We start from the raw sequence: 24,053 nt of genomic DNA, 5'->3' as shown, positions 1-24,053 counted from the left end.
ATGGTTTGCATGTTCTGACGACTTGTCAAACACACCTCATTCAGCTCATTCAGACATCTGGCTTCCTTCCCCCATTGGATTTACTTGAAGTTATGTGTGTGTGTGTGTGTGTGTGTGTGTGTGTGTGTGTGTGTGTGTGTGTGTGTGTGTGTGTGTGTGTGTGTGTGTGTGTGTGTGTGTGTGTGTGTGTGTGTGTGTGTGTGTGTGTGTGTGTGCGTGTGTGTGTGCGCGTGTTTTACTTATACCTGGGCCTGGAAATTGATTGGAGACTTAATTGTACTTCCTGGCTGTTGCCGACGTGTTTGAAATTCAGCTGGTGCAGTCTGGGGGTCAAACGAGTCAGGCTTTGCTTTCCTCAATCCATCCATCCCTGCATCCTTCCCTTCCTCCCTCCTTTTCTCCTGCGAGGTCCTCAATAGAAGGTAATTTACAACCACTGAGATTGTAACCACATTAAGTAATGGCTGTTTGGACACAGATTTAAGCTTTGATTCTACACACAAAAAAAAACAATCTTTCACATCTTTTTTCACAAAGGTTGTTATCAGCTCTAATGGTTTGGGTTGACATCTAGTGGAGTTGATAAGTGTTTCACACAAAAATAGTAAATTCCCAACAGATTTTAAATGGCAATGTTATTACATTTAGTATAATAGACAAGGTTAATGGCTCAAGTTGTTAGGCCAGAGTCTGATTATTTTCTTTATCCCTATGTAAATTGAATTGAAGTGATATCATATTCACACTATATACAGCACATGTGCGACTTGAGGATGTTTTGAAATTGTCGATGGATTACAGTTATGATCCTAATCCAAGTTTATTATTAGAGATAAATGAAATAAACACTCCGAATCTTTGAAACCATTCTCACTCTATTTGATTACATATAAAACCATACAAAATGTAATGCAAACGTTAAAAGCATTATGCATTTGAAACAACCTCGCGGATCTCCCTCCCCTGTCCTCACCAATTCTACTGCTAAATAGCTTCAGAAAACACTATAATTCCTAATCAGTACACCATCAAAATGTGATTATCAGGGGTAATTGTCCAAGACAGTCCTATTTGTGATGCTCCCCCCAGATGAATCGGAGGGAGAAATGTGTTTAGAATTAATGGGAGCTAAACTTGAACCCACCTTTTCAAGTTTACAGAGACAATAGAACTACATGTTATGTTCAGGTCACTGTGTGTGTAGCTGCATTAATCTACTTTAGTCATGTATGGTGACGAGGGATGCGATGTGTCATATGTAAATTGTAGGTTAGTAGCTGAAAAAACACCTGAGAAAGATTTGTTTGGCTTTCCTCTCATATGTAGCTTTTGAATGCCAATGTGGCAGCATTACGACTTGTCATAGCGTTGCGACATGTCATAGAATACCGACTTTTCATAGCATTACGGTACTTATCATAGCATTACGACTTGTCATAGCATTACAACTTGTCATAGCATTACGACTTGTCATAGCATTATGACTTGTCATAGCATTACGACTTGTCATAGCGTTGCGACATGTCATAGAATACCGACTTTTCATAGCATTACGGTACTTATCATAGCATTACGACTTGTCATTGCATTACAACTTGTCATAGCTTTATGAACTGTCATAGCATTACGACATGTCATAGCATTAAATCAAATCAAATTGTATTTGTCACATGCTTTGTAAACAACAGGTGTAGGCTAACAGTGAAATGCTCACTTACGGGCCCTTCCAAACAATGCAGAGAGAAAAAACGAGAAATACTAGAAAAATAATCGGCCAACATGAGGAATAAATACACAATGAGTAACAATAACAGGGTTATATACACAGGGTACCAGTACAGAGTCCATGTGCAGGGGTACGAGGTAATTGAGGTAGATTTGTCCTGTACAGTACATATTTATTTTATTTTATTAATTTGACCATTTTAATAAACAAGCACACGTAAAACGTAAAAGCCATACATGCACATGAATAAAATCATGGAGGATAACACACAATAAAGTCTGGGACTTATTTCCATTGTGGTCCTCTGGAGACAAGATGGTTGGACAAGATCAAACACAGTATGACAGTGAAATAATAAAACAAAAAGAACATCTATCTCATCAAAAACAGAGAAGAAGAACATCTATCTCATCATTCCAGTTACATCATAGGGGTTATTCATACGGGCACAGAAGACATCAAACATATTTTTACTTTATTTTTACAGCTGTCCAGAGAGGACATTGTTTTTATAGTCAGAGGCAACTCATTCCATTCTGTGGCTCCAGTATACAAGAAAGTACCTTTCCCAGCATTACTCCTGAACCTGTATAAGCACACATCAGCAACACCTGATCTTGTGCTGTGTTTGTGTGCATCCCTAACACGAGGAAAGTAATCACTGAGATATTTGGGAACAGGACCATAAATACTCCTGTAAACCTAGTCTAATCTGGGACACACTAGCCTCAACAGGCAGCCAGTTTAGTTCCTGAAAGCAGCTCCTGCCTATGTGAGTACGTGGACTCACCTTCAATACTACCCTGATCAGCTTATTCTGGGCTATCTGGAGCTTCCCCTTCATAAGTTTGGATAAGCCGCCAAACCAGGAAGTACTAGCATAGTCAAAATGGCATTGAATGGGGGCAGTAGCTAGCACTTTCATGGAGTCCTTATCAAGCAGCTTGGACTTTCTAGCCAAAAATGTCCTGGGATTAAGTGCTGGCATTAACCTTCCCTAGCACTTTATTGGCCATGCTCACACGTCCCAAGCTTCCATCAAGGATACATCCCAGTAGCTAACAGAGGTTTTAGTAGTCAACACCTCACCCCTAACTCCACTCTGATTTCAGATGACCTACACAATTTAGGTCTGGATCAAAAAAAATTGCTTCAGTTTTCCCTAAGTGCAGAGATAGCTTATTATCTCCAAGCCATTTGCTAATGTTAGTAAGCTCTGTGCTAAGTATGCTCTCCAACATAGTTTTACTTTTGTGAGACACCAGAAGTGTAGAGTCATCCGCATAAAGAAAAAGACAGCAAGAACAAGCATCTTTCATATCGTTAATATACAATAAAAACAGCAGAGGCCCAAGCACGCTCCCCTGCGGAACGCCACAACTCATTGGTTTTAACTGAGACAGTGAACCATTAACCTCTACTACTTGCTCCCTTCCTGATAAATAGGACTTTACCCAGCCTAGAGGGATACTGCTTAACCCCAGCGCCTCCAGTTTGGAGATTAGGAGAGAGTGGTTAACTGTATCAAAGGCCTTCTGTAGGTCAAGCAGTACCATTCCACACAGATTTACCTCATCAATCTCTTTCCTGATGAAGTAAGTCAAGTAAAGTAGACATGAATCAGTGGAGTATGTTTTTCTAAAACCCAACTGAAAATCATACATTAGACCCTGTTTGTTAAAACATATTCATACATTTGCTCATGTACATTTCTCTCCAGGATCTTTGATGTTACACAGAGGTTAGATACAAGCCTATAATTCCCAGGGTCAGACTTTATCTCCTTATACAGAGGTATAACTTTAGCTTGTTTCATGTCCCTGGGAAAGGTGCCTTGTTATAGATAGGGATAAAGTGACATACAGTAAACAGTAGCAGCAGTGATGAGTCAAAAGATACCGTATGCAGATATTCAGGGTAGCTACTGGTTAACTATTTAACGAACTATTAGAAAAGCTATTCTGAAGAGCATTACAGCTAGTCCTGGACATTCCTTATTCATAGAATAGCATTTTGACAGTCACAGTGTCACGGCTGTTGAAGGAAGAGGACCAAGGTGTAGCGTGTTGAGCGTACATGTTCTTTTATTAATACAAATGACGCCGAACAAAACAATAAACACTACAAAAACAAACCGTGAAGCTAAAGGCTATGTGCCCTAAACAAAGTCAACTTCCCACAAAGACAGGTGAGAAAATGGCTACCTAAGTATGGTTCTCAATCAGAGACAACGATAGACAGCTGCCTCTGATTGAGAACCACACCCGGCCAAACACAAAGAAATAGAAAACATAGAAATAAAGAAACTGGAATGCCCACCCTAGTCACACCCTGGCCTAACCAAAATAGAGACTAAAAGCCTCTATATGGCCAGGGCGTGACACACAGTATGGAGTCAGGCACCTTGTAGCTCAGCATGTATTATGAAGTCAGACTTTGGTACCACTCTGCAGTGGCTTCCATCCATATCCATGGTCCCTTTATCCCCCTCTGCTCTCTCTCTGCTTATATGGTGCACATGCAGGACCCTGTGACTTCAAACAGTCTGGGGAATCCACCGCATGTTGAAGTCATTCCCCTCAATCGGCACTGGAAGTCTTTGTGCGCGTGTGTGTAAGTGCGTATGTACTGCAGGGGACTGTTTCTGCCCATCTCTCTTGGCCAGGCTGTATATTTGGGATTGAGCCTGGGCTTGTCCAGCATTGCTGGTTGGGACTTTGAGGCATGTGCTCTCATGATCTGCCCTGAATCAGCCCCTATTAAAAAACACACAGAGACCCTTTCAAGTGCTGGCTAGCCGCAGCCACCAGACATCCAGCCTAGAGCCCCTAGTCCTCATCCACAACACAGGCCAGCCAGAGGAGAGGAACATCAAAGGCCCCCATCATCCTGTCATTTAGCCATGTGGAGGTCACCGGGGTCAGACCACTGCCTCTCTACACAGTGATGTTCTGTCTGTTTGGTAATGTGGTGGAGAATGTGGAGAATTTGATTTGAATGTGTTTTTTGAGGGAAGAAAAGATCTTGAGGGAATGAAATAGTGAAATAAAGTTGTTTTGATAAAACAGGAAAAAACATATAACATTTATAATATGGTATCAATGTAAATATTGGGTAAATCATGCCTTTGCTCTCCTATTCATCTAGTGAATCAAAGTAAGGATCAGGAGTTATTCCTTACGACATGATCTGACCAGTAAATAATTCATGACCCTGGTCATACTGTAGACACACCGGTATGTTTGTGAAGAGTATGACTGAATCCCAGTGTATTTCAGCTCAGCCATATTTGTTTCCCAACTAATGTTAAGTCAATATACTCTGAGTCAGTTACACCATGTTAGTTACTTCCAATACCATACAAATCTAGCATGACCATACAGTCACAAAGACCTTGACCTGACTACAATGTCCCAGTCCCACACCCCCTATACCTGACCACGGCGATTAAGGACAGTGTCCTAAGCGGTGGGCTATAGCAATCTGCCATAGACCTGACCACTCACTCAGCCGGTCAATCAGTCAGACAGTCAGTCAGCTAGCTAGGCCTGATTTATAGCCAGCTTTTTTCCTGTTCCAACTCAGTCTGCCAGATGGTGTGGCCGCTACCGATGGCAGAGCACAGCCCTGCCTACACTAAAGTCATGGCTTTGCCTTCGTGCAACAGTTCAACTGTGAAAACCGCAATGGGAAATCCCTGCTCCATAATGGTATTCGTCTCCTGAAATGTCACAGTGGTTCGGTCGCGCCATCTTTTTGTACTCTGACTTGTAGGCCTATTTCCAGCCGGGTCAACGGAGGGAGCCCTATCCTAGACAATCTCCCTAAAGGGTCAACTCTCAATGTGTTTTTACCTGGAATAGGCCAGGGGAGAATCTAGAACAAGAGGTAACGCCATTGTAGGGATTCATATGGGAATCAGGGGTGAGGAGTAGCATATTGATGTAGGCTGTGGGGTAAAAGTCTCTGGTTTGCATTGAGAGAAATCATTATTTGGCACAAAAATTGAGGCACAACCGTATCACAAGTCCCATAGAGGCACTGAGGCAGAGGCAGTCAGTCAACACTCTGCTTCAGTGGATGCACTTGTGAACCTCCCCAGCGCCATATGTACCCAATCAGCACCACATCGTGTGGTGTACCACGTACTGTAGTGGAAAGGGACTGGGGTATGATCCAAAACCCACCCGTCCCCTCTTGTGTCGCTGGCCCTAAACCAATCTCCCCCTTCTTCTTCTCCCTCTGTTTGTTTGTGTGTGTGTGCATGTGCAGGATGGAAGAGACAGTGCGGACACTGCTGCAGAACCAGGGGGTGCTGGAGCAAACAGCCGTGGACACTGTGGACATCATGAAGGCCTACAAGGTAACACCGCACTGCTCAGCACTTCTCCAACATGGGCTCTCCTTCCTGCTCTTTATAAAGCAAACCGTAGAGGCTTGTGTAGGAGAAATACTTTGTTTGGTAACACATAGACCATGCATTAGGATAAGTTGTTGTTATTTAAATTGGTCCATATATAGCCTAGATATCGATCTATGAAGACTGTGTGATCAAGGAAAAAAATAGCGTTTTATAACGTCATTTTTTTTTTATTAAAAAAGTCGACGATAAACTTTCACAAAACACTTCGAAATACTTTTGTAATGCAACTTTAGGTATTAGTAAACGTTAATACGCGATCAAATTGATCACGAGGCGATGTATATTCTATAGCTGTACTTCTGGAAATAATGTCCGGGTAAATCTCAACCAAAATATCCGGTCGGAGACCGGAAGAAATGTGCTGCCTCGTGTCCGTTTGACCAAGAAACAAATCGTAGGCAAATGACAAGACTGTTAACATCGTGTGGAAGCTGTAGGTATTGCAACCTCGGCCCCATTTAACGGGTTCAAGTGGCGCATGGATATATTTTCCCATTTTCAGTGATCAGATTTTCCTGCACTTTTCGATGAAACGCACGTTCTGTTATAGTCACAGCCGTGATTTAACCAGTTTTATAAACGTCTGAGTGTTTTCTATCCACACATACTAATCATATGCATATACTATATTCCTGGCATGAGTAGCAGGGCGCTGAAATGTTGCGCGATTTTTAACAGAATGTTCGAAAAAGTAGGGGGTAGGATTAAGATTATTAAGTTAATACTTTGTAGCGCCACCTTTTGCTGCGATTACAGCTGTAAGTCGCTTGGGGTATGTCTCTATCAGTTTTGCACATCGAGAGACTGAAATTATTTCCCATTCCTCCTTGCAAAACAGCTCGAGCTCAGTGAGGTTGGATGGAGAGCATTTGTGAACAGCAGTTTTCAGTTCTTTCCACAGATTCTCGATTGGATTCAGGTCTGGACTTTGACTTGGCCATTCTAACACCTGGATATATTTATTTTTGAACCATTCCATTGTAGATTTTGCTTTATGTTTTGGATCATTGTCTTGTTGGAAGACAAATCTCCGTCCCAGTCTCAGGTCTTTTGCAGACTCCATCAGGTTTTCTTCCAGAATGGTCCTGTATTTGGCTCCATCCATCTTCCCATCAATTTTAACCATCTTCCCTGTCCCTGCTGAAGAAAAGCAGGCCCAAACCATGATGCTGCCACCACCATGTTTGACAGTGGGGATGTGTGTTCAGGGTGATGAGCTGTGTTGCTTTTACGCCAAACATAACGTTTTGCATTGTTGCCAAAAAGTTCCATTTTGGTTTCATCTGACCAGAGCACCTTCTTCCACATGTTTGGTGTGTCTCCCAGGTGGCTTGTGGCAAACTTTAAACAACACTTTTTATGGATATCTTCAAGAAATGGCTTTCTTCTTGCCACTCTTCTATAAAGGCCAGATTTGTGCAATATACGACTGATTGTTGTCCTATGGACAGAGTCTCCCACCTCAGCTGTAGATCTCTGCAGTTCATCCAGAGTGATCATGGGCCTCTTGGCTGCATCTCTGATCAGTCTTCTCCTTGTATGAGCTGAAAGTTTAGAGGGACGGCCAGGTCTTGGTAGATTTGCAGTGGTCTGATACTCCTTCCATTTCAATATTACCGCTTGCACAGTGCTCCTTGGGATGTTTAAAGCTTGGGAAATCTTTTTGTATCCAAATCCGGCTTTAAACTTCTTCACAACAGTATCTCGGACCTGCCTGGTGTGTTCCTTGTTGTTCATGATGCTCTCTGTGCTTTTAACGGACCTCTGAGATTATCACAGTGCAGGTGCATTTATACGGAGACTTGATTACACACAGGTGGATTGTATTTATCATCATTAGTCATTTAGGTCAACATTGGATCATTCAGAGATCCTCACTGAACTTCTGGAGAGAGTTTGCTGCACTGAAAGTAAAGGGGCTGAATAATTTTGCACGCCCAATGTTTCAGTTTTGGATTTTTTTTTAAGTTTGAAATATTCAATAAATGTCGTTCCACTTCATGATTGTGTCCCACTTGTTGTTGATTCTTCACAAAAAAATACAGTTTTATATCTTTATGTTTGAAGCCTGAAATGTGGCAAAAGGTCGCAAAGTTCAAGGGGGCCGAATACTTTCGCAAGGCACTGTATATGCAGATAGATTGTGGCTTCCATCAATGTAATTGTCTGAATCTTTACCGTTCCCCCAGATGTAAAGTTGAAGTCAGAAGTTTACATATACTTAGGTTGGAGTCATTAAAACTTGTTTTTCAACCACTCAACAAATTTCTTTCTATAGTTTGGCATGTCGGTTAGGACATCTACTTGCATGTATGATTTTTCCTAACATTGTTTACCGACAGATTATTTCACTTATAATTCACTGTCTCACAATTCCAGTGGGTCAGAGGTTTACATACACTAATTTGACTGTGCCTTTAAGCAGCTTGGAAAATTCCAGAAAATGATGTCATGGCTTTAGAAGCTTCTGATAGGCTAATTTACATCATTTGAAACAATTGGAGGTGCACCTGTGGATGTATTTTAAGGCCTACCTCCAAACTCAGTGCCTCTTTGCTTGACATCATGGGAAAATCAAAATAAATCAGCCAAGACCTCAGAAAAAAACATTGTAGACCTCCACAAGTCTGGTTCATCATTGGGAACATTTTCCAAACACCTGAAGGTACCACATTCATCTATACAAACATAAGTACGAAAGTATAAACACCATGGGACCACGCGGCCGTCATACCACTCAGGAAGAAGACGCGTTCTGTCTCCTAGAGATGAATGTACTTTGGTGCGAAAAGTGCAAATCAACCCCAGATCAACAGCAAAGGACCTTGTGAAGATGCTGGAGGAAACAGGTGCAACAGTGTCTATATCCACAGTAAAACTAGTCCAATATCAGCATAACCTGAAAGGCCGCTCAGCAAGGAAGAAGCCACTGCTCCAAAACTGACATAAAAAAGCCAAACTACGGTTTGCAACTGCACATGGGGACAATGATCATACTTTTTGGAGAAATGTCCTCTGGACTGATGAAATAAAAATAGAACTGTTTGGCCATAATGACCATCATTATGTTTGGAGGAAAAAGGGGGAGGCTTGCAAGCCAAAGAACACCATCCCAACCATGAAGCATGGGGGTGGCAGCATCTTGTTGTGGTGGTGCTTTGCTGAAGGAGGGACTGGTGCACTTCACAAAATAGATGGCATCATCAGGGAGTAAAATGATGTGGATACATTGAAGCAACATCTCAAGACATCAGTCAGGAAGTTAACGCTTGGTCGAGATGGGTCTTCCAAATGGACAATTACCCCAAGCATACTTCCAAAGGTGTGGCAAAATAGCTTAAGGACAATACAGTCAAGATATTGGAGTGGCCATCACAAAGCCTTGACCTCAATCCTATAGAAAATTTGTGGACAGAACTGAAAAAGCGTGTGCGAGCAAGGAGGCCTACAAACCTGACACAGTTACACCAGCTCTGTCAGGAGGAATGGGCCAAAATTCATCCAACTTATTGTGGGAAGCTTGTAGAAGGCTACCGAAATGTTTAACCCAAGTTAAACAATTTAAAGGCAATGCTACCAAATACTAATTGAGTGTATGTAAACTTCTGACCCACTGGGAATGTGATGAAAGAAATAAAAGCTGAAATAAATGATTCTCTCTACTATTATTCTGACATTTCACATTCTTAAAATAAAATGGTCATTCTAACTGACCTAAAATATGGAATTCTTACTAGGATTAAATGTCAGGAATTGTGAAAAACAAAGTTTAAATGTATTTGGCTGAGGTGTATGTAAACTTCCGACTTCAACTGTGTGTTAAATATACATTACCGTTCAAAAGTTTGTGTTTACTTAGAAAGGTCCTTGTTTTTTAAAGAAACACACATTTTCTGTCCATTAAAATAACATAAAATTGATCAGAAATACACTGTAGACATTGTTAATGTTGTAATTGACTATTGTAGCTGGAAATGGCAGATTTTTTTTATGGAAGATCTACGTAGGCGTACAGAGGCCCATTATCAGCAACCATTACTTCTGTGTTCCAATGGCACGTTGTGTTAGCTAATCCAAGTTTATCATTTTAAAAGACTAATTGATCATTAGAAAACCTTTTTGCAATTATGTTAGCACAGCTGAAAACTGTGCCAACTAAACTGGCCTTCTTTAGACTAGTTGAGTATCTGGAGCATGAGCATTTGTGGGTCCAGGCTCAATTACAGGTTTCTTCTGAAACTTGTTAGCCTTAATTTGTCAGAACAAGAATAGACTATTTCATACGAGAAATTGCCAAGAAACTGAAGATCTTGTACAATGCTGTGTACTACTCCCTCCACAGAACAGCGCAAACCAGAATAGAAAGAGGAGTGGGAGGCCCTGGTGCGCAAGAGGACAAGTACAGTACATTAGTGTGACTAGTTTGAGAAACAGTGAAGAGGCGTCTCCGGGATGCTGGCCTTCTTGAGTTGCAAAGAAAAAGCTACGGCATATTCTTGTGGGGATTTTTGTTTGTGCTGTTCCTTAGATACTCAAGGTATCTCACAGAGCTATTGACACAGAAGGTCCTTTAATTATCCATGTGAAATTACGCTCATTTAATTATGCCCAAGTGACCTTTCAAACAGCATCGTAGGAAAAAAAGTGGAACTGTGTGAGCTAGAAGCAGTTAGGTTGTGTTACTGTTAGGGGAGGTTGATAAAGGTCATACCATTACAGTTCATGGAGGTCATGTCTTGTACTAGTATGATTCATGCCACATTTTAAATGTAATTTAGCTTCAACTTTTTCATTTCCAAGCCTCATCCAAGCCTCATAATGCATTAGCCAGATTTATTGTGGGTGAACGTAGGGAGTATAACCCTATGGCTGAATCCCCTATTCCTTATACAGAGCACCATTTTTGACCAGGGCCCATAGAGTATATAGCACTAGGCATAACAGGAATAGGGTGTCTTTTGCGATGCAGTCTCTCTCTCTCTCAGCGGTGGACCATATTTCCACATAGTCAGATACCCTGTGATTATTCAAATGATGGGTATTATACAGAATAATAGCAGCCCCAGAATGAATCAACCTGAGTGGATTAATTAAACATGGAATTAGAATCTGTCAACGTGTGCCAGTGTGAGGGATCGTTTTCGCTCTAACGTGTGCCAGTGTGGGGGATCGATTTCGCTCTAACGTGTGCCAGTGTGAGGGATCGATTTCGCTCTAACGTGTGCCAGTGTGAGGGATCGATTTTGCTCTAACGTGTGCCAGTGTGAGGGATCGATTTCGCTCTAACGTGTGCCAGTGTGAGGGATCGATTTCGCTCTAACGTGTGCCAGTGTGGGGGATCGATTTCGCTCTAACGTGTGCCAGTGTGGGGGATCGATTTCTCTCTAACGTGTGCCAGTGTGAGGGATCGATTTCGCTCTAACGTGTGCCAGTGTGAGGGATCGATTTCGCTCTAACATGTGCCAGTGTGAGGGATCGATTTCGCTCTAACGTGTGCCAGTGTGAGGGATCGATTTCGCTCTAACGTGTGCCAGTGTGAGGGATCGATTTCGCTCTAACGTGTGCCAGTGTGGGGGATCGATTTCGCTCTAACGTGTGCCAGTGTGAGGGATCGATTTCGCTCTAACGTGTGCCAGTGTGGGGGATCGTTTTCGCTCTAACGTGTGCCAGTGTGGGGGATCGATTTCTCTCTAACGTGTGCCAGTGTGGGGGATCGATTTCGCTCTAACGTGTGCCAGTGTGGGGGATCGATTTCTCTCTAACGTGTGCCAGTGTGGGGGATCGATTTCGCTCTAACGTGTGCCAGTGTGAGGGATCGATTTCGCTCTAACGTGTGCCAGTGTGGGGGATCGATTTCGCTCTAACGTGTGCCAGTGTGGGGGATCGATTTCGCTCTAACGTGTGCCAGTGTGGGGGATCGATTTCGCTCTAACGTGTGCCAGTGTGGGGGATCGATTTCGCTCTAACGTGTGCCAGTGTGGGGGAACGATTTCGCTCTAACGTGTGCCAGTGTGGGGGATCGATTTCGCTCTAACGTGTGCCAGTGTGGGGGATCGACTTCGCTCTAACGTGTGCCAGTGTGGGGGATCGATTTCGCTCTAACGTGTGCCAGTGTGGGGGATCGATTTCGCTCTAACGTGTGCCAGTGTGGGGGACCGATTTCGCTCTAACGTGTGCCAGTGTGGGGGATCGATTTCGCTCTAACGTGTGCCAGTGTGGGGGATCGACTTCGCTCTAACGTGTGCCAGTGTGGGGGATTGACTTCGCTTGAGCTTGTTTGAATGGATGCAGCAAACATACACATGTGGAGAGAGACATATGTTAGGTTACCGAGATGACTGTACCTACTGTGACCAGATGCTCAGCAAGCAATCAGACATAACAGGGCTGTGGTAATAATTAATGGTACCATTACTGGGGGAGAGATATGGGTCATATTCATTATGCACCAAACGAAAGAATACTCACTCTGAACTTGTACAATAAGAAATGCTTTTTTTTTTTTTTTTACTACAGAGTGTCCAAATGAATACGACCCTGGTTTCAAAGTGCCTGCAAAACAAACTAATCAAACAAAGTCAAGATTGGGAACCACCGGCATGTTTTAGCCAAGATTGGATTAGTCCTTTAAAAGTTCAAAGCAAAACATAATGCTAGTGGTTGCCAAGGACAGCATTTCCAATTCATGTTCAGGAGGGAGGGACAACTTGATTTGGATGCATTTGGATATGGCGGCGCTAGCAAGGACTCAACCTCATCTATCAATGTCTCCAGCCATGGCTCTCTGCGTCCACCGCGCTACCGTGAAAGCCAATCGTCAGACTTGACAATTAACTGTCAAGGAGGGAAGAGAAGGAGATTGAATGAAAAATTTAACAAAGGTGCACAGGTGTACATCAGACGAGGTGAGATTTTAAGGTGAAAAATTGTGGGGGAGGGGGGGGGGTCCATTTACTTGCATTGCAAAGCTCATTGGCTGGCTATAGGCATGTGGTGAGGTTTACACGACATCTAACTCCCAGCTCAATTGTAGTTTCATCCCTCTCCTGGTCCTTGATCAGATTTGGAATAGGATGGAGATAAGAGCGTTTGTGAAATGGATGTTGCAAATGAAAGGGCGGTGACCTCCTCGATCAGACTAAAGCCATGCATGTTGAGTATTTAAAGGTGTCTCAATCTCTCCTATTGAAATGTACCTACATTTAGGATTCATGGCAACTATATCACCCCAGGAGCAGTGTGTGTTTTTTATAAAGTACATTCAATGCATAAAGATAAATGCCAGGTTTAGTCCAGTGAGGATTAAGCGTTCCATATTATCGGCATATCACTTTGTTATGGATGCAAGGAAATCCATCATAAATCCCCACTGGTAGGGTTTTTGTAAAATGGTGTTTGTTGTAAATACAGTATATTAGATTTAACAACAGGCTATGCTATGGTTTTCATATGTCTCAACATCACATACAAAACAACGTGGTGTACTGATTTAAGACCAAAGTAGTATGATATCATTTATTTGAATAGTAATATCAGAGGGAAGGAAAATCCCTCCTTGACTTCTAGGTTAGTGTGAAAATACTTAGAATAATTGACAGGCAACACATGCCATATCCTCCTTTAGCAGTACTCTATATCCTGTGTTGAATGTACAGTACCTAATTAGCTAGTTAATGTCAGGATGCTGTCTCGTCTGTGACTGTCTTGGTGAGCCATGCCCAGCGGGCCTGGGGATATCATGGACCCCATCATTTGATTGTGTTCGCTTTTAATTTCCGCCTCTGTGCATCAGTGTCACAGCTGGAGACTGAGGCAGGGTGTGAATGGGGGGAGAAAGAGGGGTGTGGGGTCCTCTATCGGCGGACAAGATGGAGAGGTCTCAAGGTCACTGCCACACTTTGGAAATACAAGTGAAACGCGATTAGGGATTAGGGGATGTTTTGGGTGTTGAATTTGTTTTTTTCCCCTCTGTTTCTTTTTCTCTCCTTCTTCCTCTCTCTCTCCTTCTTCTCCCGCCTTTGTCTTTCTCTCTCTCTTTCTTTCTTTCTTTCTTTCTTTCTTTCTTTCTTTCTTTCTTTCTTTCTTTCTTTCTTTCTTTCTTTCTTTCTTTCTTTCTTTCTTTCTTTCTTTCTTTCTTTCTTTCTTTCTTTCTTTCTTTCTTTCTTTCTTTCTTTCTTTCTTTCTTCTTCTCTCTCTCTCTGCCTTTCTCTCTATTTCTCTTTTGCTCTCTCTCTCGCTCAATGTCTCTCTCTCCTCTCGTCTGTCTATCAGGATAAGCTCTCGGAGGAGGTGCAGAAGACGCGTGACAGCCTGGAGCAGAACAGCAGCGATAGCAGCCCACAGCCGTCTTCTGGAGACCCTTTGCTGGCAGACATCAGCCGAGCGGAAGAGTTTCAGGACCAAACAAAGCTCCTTCTGGAGCGTCTGCGCACCCTAGAGGTACAGTTCAAAACATGGCTCCACCTCTCTTCTCTTCTCCTCCCTCGTCCGCTTCTCCCTCTGCGACCAGGCTCTCCTTCTTATGTTTGCAGTCTGGAGCATAATGGCCTTATCAAAGTATTGTGCGCTCTGCTATTTGAAGAGCAAAGCGCTCCACGGAGGGCTCAGGTTTTGGGACTTGGGGCCTTTACAACTGTCTTTGTTCACTTCCATAGCGCTGTTCCACTGTGTGTTCTGTTCTCAGCATTAGCAACAGTTGAGTCAGAAATCCATTTTCCTTCTGATTCTGATTGTTTCCGACCATACAGTACACCCACTAAACTGACACACCAGGCTTTCAGATCTCCTCAGCAATTGAAGGGGCTAAGTCTATTAAGACTTAATCGAATTACGCTCAGAGACCCACCTACTCATTTACGAAGTGGCCCTTCGCTGATGCTGCGAGGGTCTGTGGTTAATGTTCAAATACTTTGAGCGTATGATAGAGCCCCTACCGGAGTGCCCGATGGGAAAGGTTTGGTTTTGCGCTTTTGGGACTACTCCATTGGTCCCATTGCAGCGAAACAAGCTCAACCAAGCTCAATCAAGTGTAGAGAAACAGGAATAATACTACTTGAACCCAGGTCTTCTCCTAAGCCACTATGGACAGCTCAGACATGAGAAAACGCTGCCAGAGATAATAAAGTACCCAAGAAACCGGCACATTCTACAGACATTATTAACGGTGACACTAACTCTACGCAGACAGAAATTGCAGTTAAGGCTAATTACAACAAAATGCAGTGTAATTGCTTGTTGCTTTATGGCTCCTCTATCACTGTATAAGTTATCTTCCCTGCAGTCGAAGAAAAATAATGGCTGGCCTGTCTCGTGATTTGTCAGAGGAAGCGACCCGTATTACCCCAAAAAGCTACATTCTAAATGTATCTGCCTTTTCCTTCCGTCCCGCTGCATCCGTGATGGATGCTCCTCCAGAAGAGAACCGGCTAAAACAACAGCGAGGCAATACATCACTGGCCTTTTGTTATGTGTAAACGGTGATGACACTAAGTAAGGGCGCCCATTTCTATCCCCCCCCCCCCACCGCCAGCCCAACTGATATCGTTTATTACCACGGTGGGCATGCTATGCCTTTATAAATGGTGCTTACTTAGATTGAATCCTTTTGAGAAAAATTTGAGGGAAAAAAAACGTGGATTCTTTTCACAGATGCTTGAATGATCAGTTAACGCTGCTACTCCCCACGAAGTAGCATCGTGGACTGATTAGACATTCGGTAGAAGGACAAAATGAGTTGGGATTAATCTTGAGCGGACATAGGATGGAATACCGCTGCAAAATTATATACCCGTACCTAACTCATCCATTCCAGCTCAACTCTCAATGCTTCTAGCTTTCCACACAAGTAAGTGTTGTAGAGACTCCATGGGAAGACATAGCAGGCAAGTGACTGGGTCTTGGATGACTGTCTGCAGTTTGAGCAAGTGTGCATGCCCATTGCCCAGCGTTGTGCCCATGCAGCTTGGTTGGCACAGTTGGCAGCCGGGTGCCAGGGAAAGGAGGCCTGGTGTACAGGCGTCACAGAAGGACAGCTGGCACTCTGGTCTCAGTGCAGGGCTGGCTCTAACTCCTGTTCAAATACGGGCCAAGTTAGAACTGACTGTGGTGCAGCCAGCTCTAGCCCTGTCCATACAATCCCTCCTCCCTTCTCCGCCCTCCTCACCCCAATTCAAACCTACTGTGAGCCAGAAGCAAAAACTCCTGCTGTCTATAACTCTGTTCTCTAGCTAGTTACCTTCCATTGAAGTTTACAAGAAAAATACATCCATGATTCTAGAAAAAAACACTTCTCTAATCATGGGAACTCTAATCATGGATGATCATGTATGTATTCTATTCTATACAAAGCCATTTATAATGGCATGCATAATTGATATGTTTCAAAATCTATGGCAATAGCAGTTGTATGCTTTAATTACAGCAGCTGTAGGAGCAATACATTGACAGGATGTGCTAATATGAATACATGTTTATTACGTGATTTAGTTGCTCTTTTCATCCCCAATCAATCAATCAATCATCCCCAATGTTTTTTCTGACATGGGACATTTATTTAGTTTAACATTTGTTGATAACGCATCACAGCCGAGCACTGCATTCATTCACAGTAATATTGACTATGCACTGTGGCTGTACAAAATATTGTTTTTCAACTAGTCTACTCTTTTTTTGTCCCCTCCCAGACTCAAATAATATTTGTATTGTTAGATTGTCTGCAATGTCAGACATTCTCCGTGACGTTCTGCAATGCGAGATGGCCAAATAGCACGACAATGAAAGTATCTCAAATGCTTTTAATGCAAGCAGAAAAGGTTCAGCAGTCGTCGTTGGGTGCATTTGTAATGTGTGTTTGTCAGGTACTGAGAGGCTCAGTTTGACGGAAGTAGACGTATTTTCCCACATCACTTCCCAAATCAACGATACAGGACGTCACTTCCTCCTTCTCTCCGACCGCTTGTCCCACAGAGAAATGATTAGACGAGTTACTACCAACACAAAGAATACGATAAGAACAACCTTTGGGTAATTGTTCACCTTCACTAGGAGCTTTTACTTTACTAATGTTAATACGTGATAGTGCAAGTGAATTTTTGGGGGGTAAAGGGCTTTTCATGTACGTCTCAAAGTTGCTCATTTGTTATAGCTCCGTGCCATTTTGATTAAGGCAGGGGAATATGTTAGGTGCAATTATTTAGCCTGGGTTTTAATCGAAGGCTGGCTATTTGTACTAAAGGGCACGTGGCGAGTGAGGTGAGCTAGCCGGAGCGAATGTTGACAGCTTCTAATATGGCCTGCCCGGACCATTTGACAAACTAGAAACAGAGGAGATCAATAGCCCCTCTCCCTTAAAAGGTGAAGCAATAACCCCCCCCCCCCTCCCCCCTCCCTAAAACAAGGACATGTTCACATTAGCCCCTTCTAGCCCATTCTACCTAACTTCTTACTTGTACCTTTTAAAGTTCAGGATCATAACTTCAATCCCCTTGACCTTTCACTGTGAGATACTTCTGCAGGTTTTTATTAGTTGGCCCCAGTCTTATGGTTGACACCTGACCTTTTCCACCTCCGGAGAATCCTCTCTTGTTTTTATCTTGTTCTCTGGCAGTGTAGTCTTGCGCTACAAAACACATATGATTTGTTTCATCAATAGTTTTTCATATGAAAACAGATTGGAGAGACTACAAATGCCTTTGGCATTATTTTCATTGGCCACATGTTCAGTATCATTTCACATCTACACTGAACAAAAATATAAATTCAACATGTAAAGTGTTGGTCCCATGTTCCATGAGCTGAAATAAAAGATCCCAGATATTTTCTATACGCACAAAAAGCTTATTTCTCTAAAATGTACAAATTAGTTTACATAGTGAGCATTTCTCCTTCGCACATCAAGAAGCTGATTAAACAGCATTATCATTGCACACGTGCACCTTGTGCTTGGGACAATAAAAGGCCACTCTAAAATGTGCAGTTTTGTCACATAACACAATGCCATAGAAGTCTCAAGATTTGAGGGAGCGTGCAATTGGCATGCTGACCGCAGGAATGTCCACCAAAGCTGTCCAACCGGCCTTACATCTGCAGACCACATGTATGGCGTTGTGTGGGTGAGCAGTTTGCTGATGTCAATGTTGTGAACAGAGTGCCCCATGGTGGCATTGGGGTTATGGTGTGGTCAGGGATAAGCTACGGACAACGAGCACAATTGCATTTGATCGATGGCACTTTGAATGCAAAGAGCAACCGTGACGAGATCCTGAGGCCCATTGTCGTGCCATTCATCCGCCGCCTTCACCTCCTGTTTCATGATAATGCATGGCCCCATGTTGCAAGGATCTGTACAACTGTACATGTCCCAGTTCTTCCATGGCCTGCATACTCAACAGACATGTCACCCGTTGAGCATGTTTGGGCATGTTTGGGATGCTCTGGATCAACGTGTACGACAGCGTGTTCCAGTTACCGCCAATGTCTAGCAACTTCGCACAGCCATTGAAGAGGAGTGGGACAACATTCAACAGGCCATAATCAACAGCCTGATCAACTATGCGAAGGAGCTTTATCGCTCGTCAAGAGGAAAATGGTGGTCACAGCAGATACAGTACTGACTGGTTTTCTGATCCACGCCCCTACTTTTTTTTTAAAAGGTATCTGTGACCAACAGATGCATATCTGTATTCCCAGTCATGTGAGATCCATAGATTAGTGCCTAATGAATGTTTTTCAATAAACTGATTGCCTTATGTGGACTGCAAAATTGTTGCATTTTGCGTTTACATTTTTGTTCAGTGTATGTCAATCAGGGTAGATAATTATATGTTGGTTGTTCTATAACCACCCATGATTGTTTTAAATTGACTAGCAGGCACCGCCTGGTATTTCTTTATATTCTACTTTAATTACTTTAACTCTTCCTTCGTTACTGTTTGGTAAATGACTCATAAACAAATCTGATGCATAAAAACTTGCTTTTAACGACAAGCTCTCAGTGGATTTCAGTTATCACTGAGTGTGTTTTATTTTGCTGTGCAGGAGGAGAACTCAGCATTGGCCATGGAGAATGAGAGCCAGAGGGAGCAGTATGAGCACTGTCTGGATGAGGTGAGTAGTCCACGCCTCACTCTATTCACTCAGCCCTCAACCTCAGTGAGGCAAATCTATTTTTTCACCACACTAATGATAGCCTACATCTCAGGAACGAGTGTTATTTCTTCCCTGTTCTGTCCTATTCCGTGACTTATTATGAGTTGTATACTTTCCTATTTACCTTTAGCGACTTTCTTTAAGATCGTACTGATCAAACATGTTACAAATACTGCACTATTTTCCAGTATCCTTCTGTACCTTTACCGACTTTCTTTTGAGATTTTTCTCAATTTACAATTTTCATGCTCTCAAATTCCATCAATGCAATTCCAAAGTAATTCCTCTCCAGAAGGAAATGTGATTATGGAGGAAGAGGTACTTGGCGTTCCGAAGGCGAACTGTGTTGTGGGAGAAGCTGGGTAAATGGTGGCCTGAGGGAGCAGGATGACAGCAATTAATGAGCTTGTTGGCTAGGACCGCACGCTGAGTCACCCTGAGGGAAGGCTGGAGGCCCGCGGGTGCCAGAAGGGACAGACTGGTCTAATACACTGTGGTGCCAGCTACTGGGGCTCATATGACCTGAGATCTGGGCTCTGGTGCCAGAGGGAGTGGGGGTGGGGAGGGGGGAAACGTAGATTGATGGTGGGACAGAGAAAGCGAGAGAAAGAAAGAAAGAAAAGGAGAAAGAAAGAGGGAGGAAGAGAGAGAGAGCGATAAAAGGAGAGTTAACAATACTTTAGCTGTGTTTTTAACAGTCCAACAATGGCATGCAATTGCATTGCAATGCTCCAAGCATATTGTATGAAACTCCACACCGTGCTGCAGCCTTGGAGGCTAATGCCTGGGGTGAGCCCAGACCAAATGCCTTTTCCACTTCTGTGACCTCAAAAAGCCAGGGCTGTGCTGCTCTGTTGTCTGGTCTGGTGTTGTGTTGCCCTCTGTAGTCGCTCAAGACGGGAGCTAGCTCACTAATGAGCATGTTGTGATGCGGGAAATCTCCACAGCTCTAACAACTCTGCCGATGGGCTCAGGGCATTTGGAAACTGTAGGGAACGCTGGGCTTGTTTAGTAGTGATACATTTTTTAAATAAAAAGATTGTGGATTATTATGTCTACATAAGCAGAGTGGTGGCTGTTTGGTATGCTATTTGTGCTGGCCACGTTCTTTTTTTTAAATGATTTATTTTTTATATATATATATTTTTTCCCACTTAGTGAATGTGCAAATCTCATGCTATTGAAAGGCTGGTAAAAGGAGTTATGCCACATTTGGCAATGCATCAGATGTAAGGGACTGTTATGCCGTACTTCATGTAGTATGACTTGAACTATGAATGCTCTATAAAACCTTTATGTTGTTTTATTTATCAGTTGTTGTCATTTAGATTCTAACTTGAAGATCATTAAATATTCTTTGAGTTAGTGCCCTTCAGTTTTACAGGAGCAGCTCTGTATCCGTCCCCACAGGGCTCAATCACTTCGTCATATTTACTCCATCTCCCCTTATTCAATAGAGGGAGAGAGGACACCTCTGTGAAAAAAGCCAGTGCGTGCTTACAGTGAATTAACGAGTAATCAATGGGCTGTAATCAGAGTCGGAGTCGATGAGGCTTTGCGGTCTAAACTCGGAAGAGCGGTAGGGGTGTGAGGCGCTCTGCGGCCAAAGCCCAGGCACAACAGTACTTTAGCCCTCCACTTCTTCTCTCCGACTGCCCGCTGTGTTGCAAATGACACCCTATTTCCTATATAGTGTGCTCCTTTTGACCAGGGCCCATAGGGTCAAGTAGTGCAGTATATAAGGGATAGGGTGCCATTCAGGACACAACCCCCTACTCTCCAAGCCACTATATCAGCCCTGACACTGCTGTCAATACAGGATCAACAGAAGACAATTAAACATCATGAAGACATGCAGTGCGTCTGGCTCCAATCTGTTCTGCTTCGCCGGGCCGCTACTGGCCTTCTCTGCCACCCTGCGTCAGATTTATGATGATTGGGCCCCTTAGGAATCAACACACTCCTCCAAGGAAAGGCATTCGGGGGGACAATGCTGTAATGCATTGGGACATCGTGTTCACTAAAGCCTGTAATCATTTTGATAGGCAGTCGGTGGAACTTGTGTATTAAATGTCGTTGGAGGAATAGGGGAAGTGAGAGAGTGCAGCGTCGGCATGCACAGGGCAGGGGCAGTTTAGAGTTGAGGTCGTGGGTCAACTGGAGACATTTTCTTTCTTTCTTTCACCTTCATTTTTTCTCACCCATAACAGCCACCATATTATGGTCAGTCACTAAACAGCTTGCATAAAAAGTTTGGATAAATCTTTTTTTCACTCTGTTTTAGGTTGCCAATCAAGTTGTGCAGGCACTACTCACCCAAAAGGTAGGAGTCTGGTTTCCATAGCAACTGTGTTATCAAAATGTCTCAGAATTATACTATTATTAGATCCAATGATGTTGTTAGACATGTATGCAATACAGTAGCTCAAAACTTAATCTTACCATTCACTTTTTTTTTTTGACACCTCATTATCTCATGTTAACTAACCACCTTTTATGGTGTCCATATTAGGACAGTCACACATCACTGAAGGTTCACACCTCTGTCTGTAATAACTCTCTCTCTGTTGTTTTTCCCCATGCAGGATCTAAGGGAGGAGTGTCTGAAGTTGCGGACCAGAGTGTTTGACCTGGAGCAACAAAACCGGACCATGAGTGTCCTCTTCCAGCAGCGAGTCCGACCCGCATCAGACCTGCTCCTGCAGGTAGGGACCTGTCCACTCATCTAGTCCCAGAACTACTGTAGAACCTCATTGTCCCAGAACCACTGTAAAACCTCATTGTACCAGAACCACTATAGAAACTCATTGTCCCAGAACCACTATAAAACCTCATTGTCCCGGAACCACTATAGAACCTCATTGTCCCAGAACTACTGTAGAAACTCATTGTCCCAGAACCACTATAAAACCTCATTGTCCCAGAACCACTATAGAACCTCATTGTCCCAGAACCACTATAAAACCTCATTGTCCCGGAACCACTATAGAACCTCATTGTCCCAGAACCACTATAGAACCGCATTATCCCGGAACCACTATAGAACCTCATTGTCCCGTAACCACTATAGAACCTCATTGTCCCGGAACCACTATAGAACCTAATTGTGCCGGAACCACTGTAGAACCTCATTGTCCCAGAACCACTATATAACCTCATTGTCCCGAAACCACTATAGAACCTCATTGTCCAGGAACCACTATAGAAACTCATTGTCCCAGAACCACTATAGAACCTCATTGTCCCAGAACCACTATAGAACCTCATTGTCCAGGAACCACTATAGAACCTCATTGTCCAGGAACCACTATAGAACCTCATTGTCCCGGAACCACTATAGAACCTCATTGTCCCAGAACCACTATAGAACCTCATTGTCCCAGAACCACTATAGAACCTCATTGTCCCGGAACCACTGTAGAACCTCATTGTCCCAGAACCACAATAGAACTTCATTACCCCAGAACCACAATAGAACTTCATTACCCCAGAACCACTATATCACCTCATTGTCCCAGAACCACAATAGAACCTCACAGAGCAACTACTGACCATTACTCAGGGGTGCCTGACTGATGGAGTTAAAATAGCATTTCACTGCTATTAGTTTCTTGTATTCAATATTGTTGAAGACAACAGTGTGGGTGTAAGGACGACTGTTCCAGTAGCATATTTTCTCACTTCAAACTTCTGAAGAGCAGCGATATTAGATCATCCATCTTTTTGTGATGGCGATGTGATCCTGAGTCCAGGGTCTGTGATATCATCATTGCTAAAAAACTATGTGCTCATGAACCATCCAGCCTCCACGGAGCTACGGGGCTCAGATAAGATCATTTGAGAAAGTACCGAGACTCGCGTCATCCATCCTGGGTTCTCTCGGGGGACGGTAAACCTCTCAACCAAATTACCTCTAGCGCACCAGACCCTGTGGCACGTAACACAGACATAGATGCTAGAGAGAGGGGAGGGTATGTGTGTGTGTGTGCCTGCGCGTGTGTATGTAGTCTGCCGTGGGTAGGAATGCACACTTACTGTAACTCAGAAATCATTTACTCCAGTCACTGCAGAGAGAGACAGAGAGAGAAATATTGACAACCATGTCTGCTATAAAATGGCCACATGGATTTTCCTTAATCTGATTTGCAGCTATGGCCGTCCAGCTCTCGTTACCTTACCTCCTCTCAGAGTGGTGGGTGGAGGCTCTCAGACTGCCACAGGGTAAAGCAGGGAGATGTGAGGTGTGAGAGGGAGCTCAGGGGGATGGGGGTACAGAGGACCTACAGACGAATAATGAGACGCCTACTGGTCTTAATGAGAACATGTGGCTCAGTAAGGATGGATGAGAGGAGCTCAGGGGAGAGCTGAGTGCAGATACTATGCAAGTCAACACACCCAGGTACAGAAACAAAGAAAGTTATAGTTGAAGAATAACTTATTTTATTTTATTTTATTGTTGACAAAATCAGCCTCCAGCACACTGGTATTGTTGAATAGTCCACAAACCATTTTAATGGATCTCGTTTAAGCAATGTTTCGATCAATAGACCATCACGGCTTGTTCAGGTGTTGACAAAATTCGAAAGGATTATAAATGAAAATTGCAAAGCGAGCTGACCACAATCCTTTATCTACCCCAAGTTCAGGGGAGAGTATGCCCTCTGTCAGTCGCCCTCTGCTAGCAACTGATATGGACATATGGATAATTGAAAGTCACAGTTCACATTGTCCAGTGAAGGGTCCAATCGTCTCAACAGA

The 24,053-nt window shown here is 43.3% G+C and overlaps 1 protein-coding gene across 4 annotated transcripts in view; it reads left to right on the top strand.

Annotated features, from left to right (window-relative positions):
• The window catches only part of LOC109890615 (nck-associated protein 5), a 176,993-nt gene that overhangs the window by 110,545 nt on the left and 42,395 nt on the right, over window positions 1-24,053 (top strand). For all 4 annotated transcript variants that reach the window (XR_004209943.1, XM_020482563.2, XM_020482565.2 and 1 more), the window contains 5 exons: window positions 5,999-6,089; window positions 14,421-14,588; window positions 19,185-19,253; window positions 21,580-21,618; window positions 21,881-22,000. Coding sequence is in view for 3 of the 4 variants with exons in the window: in XM_020482563.2 (XP_020338152.2) it covers window positions 5,999-6,089; window positions 14,421-14,588; window positions 19,185-19,253; window positions 21,580-21,618; window positions 21,881-22,000 (487 nt within the window). In the remaining variant the exon portion in view is untranslated. The remainder of the gene's footprint in view (window positions 1-5,998; window positions 6,090-14,420; window positions 14,589-19,184; window positions 19,254-21,579; window positions 21,619-21,880; window positions 22,001-24,053) is intronic.

Source organism: Oncorhynchus kisutch, linkage group LG5 (assembly GCF_002021735.2).
Source record: "Oncorhynchus kisutch isolate 150728-3 linkage group LG5, Okis_V2, whole genome shotgun sequence".
Lineage (NCBI taxonomy): Eukaryota > Metazoa > Chordata > Actinopteri > Salmoniformes > Salmonidae > Oncorhynchus > Oncorhynchus kisutch.
The sequence above is the reverse complement of the archived record's forward strand: the minus strand, read 5'-3'. Positions and strand labels throughout refer to the sequence as shown.